The sequence below is a fragment of the Sinocyclocheilus grahami genome, unplaced genomic scaffold (assembly GCF_001515645.1).
Source record: "Sinocyclocheilus grahami isolate Dianchi unplaced genomic scaffold, SAMN03320097.WGS_v1.1 scaffold4.1, whole genome shotgun sequence".
NCBI lineage: Eukaryota > Metazoa > Chordata > Actinopteri > Cypriniformes > Cyprinidae > Sinocyclocheilus > Sinocyclocheilus grahami.
This window is the reverse complement of record NW_015505183.1, coordinates 2,122,143-2,125,371: the sequence shown is the minus strand read 5'-3', so window position 1 is coordinate 2,125,371 and position 3,229 is coordinate 2,122,143. Positions and strand designations below refer to the sequence as shown.

At 32.9% G+C, this 3,229-nt stretch overlaps 1 protein-coding gene across 5 annotated transcripts in view; it reads right to left on the bottom strand.

Annotated features, from left to right (window-relative positions):
• LOC107582592 (connector enhancer of kinase suppressor of ras 1-like) overlaps positions 1-3,229 on the bottom strand; it is a 44,912-nt gene that overhangs the window by 5,066 nt on the left and 36,617 nt on the right. For all 5 annotated transcript variants that reach the window (XM_016268497.1, XM_016268514.1, XM_016268522.1 and 2 more), the window contains 2 exons: positions 1,661-1,734; positions 1,167-1,238 (listed from right to left, as the gene is read on the bottom strand). In XM_016268497.1, the coding sequence (XP_016123983.1) occupies positions 1,167-1,238; positions 1,661-1,734 (146 nt within the window). The remainder of the gene's footprint in view (positions 1-1,166; positions 1,239-1,660; positions 1,735-3,229) is intronic.

Genomic DNA, 3,229 nt, shown 5'->3' with positions numbered 1-3,229 from the left:
TATATATATATATATATATATATATGTACAAAAAATTCCAAGCCTTTCCAGCCCATTCATGGTATCATATTAAATTATATTAAAAGTAAATTGTGGAATTTCTTTGCCATTAGAAAAATGGTTCTCAACCAGGGGGCCGATCCCACTAGGGGGCTTCAGCAAGCTTCTAGGGGCCCAAATAAGTCTTAAGATTATTTAAATTTAGCCATATATTATGCCAAAAATCATTAGGATATTAAGATCATGTTCCATTAAGATATTTTGTAGATTTCCTACTGTAAATATATTAAAACGTAATTTTTGTAATTTAAAACGTAATTAGACATATGCATTGCTAAGAACTTCATTTGGACAACTTTAAAGGCGATTTTCTCAATATTTAGATTTTTTGCACCCTCAGATTTCAGATTTTCAAATAGTTGTATCTCGGCCAAATATTGTCCTATCCTAACAAACCATACATCAGTGGAAAGCTTATTTATTCAGCTTTCGGATGATGTATAAATCTCAATTTCAAAAAATTGACCCTTATGACTGGTTTTGTAGTCCAGGGTCACATTTGACCATTTTTATTCTCAGTAATATAAAGCAATATGACATACGTACTTTAAAAGATATAAATTTTCATGATGAAGAATAAATTGCCCTTGCAAAGTCTGCTAGATCATGGTAGTCTACTTCACTAGCACTCGAATTACAAGGTCTGGAATTGTGTCAGATCTTGCGAGTCTGTATACACCATTACCTGACCTGTATATTAATAAAACAGTGCAGATAGTGTACAAATACTCGGCTGTCAATATATGCAATCTACTCTAAACTCCCTCACACTATTTGTGAAGTCAACCTGTGAATCGCTTATAGTTGGCTATGTACATTAAACTTTAAAAAAGTACTTTCACATCACACATTCCACCCCTAAAAATGCAATGTCATTGCATCTAACACATCTACTTTAATTCAAAGGTTAAAGCACAATCATTTGCACATGAAGAGAAACTGCAGATGCACAGCAAGATCTAATCATTGTGACATTTTGCCACTTTTTACAAAACAATTTGTACAAAATGCAATGCCTCTCTAAGCAATGTAATTCTCAGTAATGAATGACTGTCGTTTGGATGCAGCGGTAGAGAAAATGCATGTTTATATGCAGCCACACTCACTTGCTCATGTCTTTTACATTATCAGCAGCGAAGAAAAAATTCTGGAAGCGCTGGTGGCACATTTGAAATACACTAGGAGATAAAGAGAAAGAGAGAAAGAAATCAGATGATAATACCCCTTAATCTTAGGGCAGAGGCCTTAGCAGCTTAATGAAACAATAAAAACTCATTTGTCATCATGGTGGCAGGTTGTGCTGTTCAGTGTCTGTGGACTGCGGGGGAAGATCCGAGGAATGTAAAGTGTAATTCTGTTATTCACACATCTCTGGCTAACTGCCCTCCTGCGTCTGATACTCTCGCAGCCAACCACAAACATAGAGTCAGAGGAGACCGACGACTTCTGTTTCTTTATGACAGTGTGAACACAAACAATCAAGCTGAACAGGGTTTAACGTTCAGTCAACAGATACGCTTCCCTTTAAATTTGACTCGGCTGCAAATAATGATTGGGTAACCAGAACCAGCATGTTCTATCTGGTGCAGAAAATACTCACTACTTCCTCTTGTGTTCTCCTGCGCTCTCTATATTGTGGCTGCCGATCTTGATTAAGCCCTCCGCCTTCTCCTCCTGCACAAATATATGGGTTCAATAATTATTTTAAGTACATCTACATTACCAGATTTTGTTAAGAGATAGAAATACACGGATATTATAATTCTGGCTGATACCGATAAGCTGATAATTAGTCTCATGTTATGTATAAAACGCAGATATTAAAATTTTACACTATTTTGTCTCAGTAAGTTAAAGGAATAGTCCACCCCAAAATAAACATTCTGTCATAATTTCTATAATTTCTCTACCTTTCTCACCATCATATCATTCCAAACCTGTATGATTTTCTTTTTTCTGGGGAACATGAAATGTAATATTTTAAAGAATGCTGGTAAATATACAGTTTCCCATTGACTTCCATTGTGTGGACAAAAAATACAATGGAAGTCGATGGGTACCAAAACAGTTTTTACCAACAACAGAAAATGACATTTTCATTTTTGGGTGGACTATCCCTTTAAAAAGAAAACTTGAAAATCTTGTAAGATTTAATCATTTTAAATGCAAAAAGTAAATTTTAGTGTTGTCAAACGATTAATCGCATCCAAAATAAAAATGTTTACATAATATATGTGTGTACTGTGTATATTTATTATGTATATATAAATACAAACACATGCATGTTTATATATAAACTATATTTATATATAATATATATATATATTTTTTTCCAAAATATATACTGAATGTGTGTGTATTTATATTTACATAATAAATAAACACAGTACACATACATACATTATGTAAACAAAAACTTTTATTTTGGATGCGATTAATCGTTTGACAGCACTAGTAAATTTACATCAAAATATTATAATGTACAGTATGAACAATGGATATTCATTGTATGATTTGTTAGAGATTATATTTTACAGTTATTAAATGTTTTTAATATATTTCTTAGAGAAAGAAAAGAAAAATGGTTTAAAGATTAACTATAAATGAGCATTAGATGACGAAAAAGGTCATCTAATTGTAAAAATAGATATGTAAAAATATCCAGTATCAGCCCAAAAATTTAAAATACTTAATATCGTCCGTCCAATATGTTATAAATACATTGTGCATCTCTAGTACAGATGAAAATGCTTTCAAGGAGGGTTTCTACTGTGGCCTAGAAGTGCTAAACAAATCACAATTCTGAAAACAAAATAACAAATTACAAACGCAAATGCAAGTTTAAAAAACAAAATAACAATTCAGAAAGCACAACAACAATTCAGAAAACATTATAACAAGTCAGAAAACACAACGACAAATCCGAAAACAAATTAACAATTCAGAAAACACAACGACAAAACAGACAAACTGGAAGAGGTAGGTATAGTTTGAGACAGCGCCATTGGTTTGGGATTACTCACCGCTGACTGGACGAGACATCTGTCAATCAACGTATACAGGGAAGAACCAGCCGATAACAGCAGAGTCGTGGTAAAAAGTTCGGAGATGGTATTAAAGTAGCTCAGTTTAAATGTATTGTATGAAATGCCCTTACTATGGAATAAAA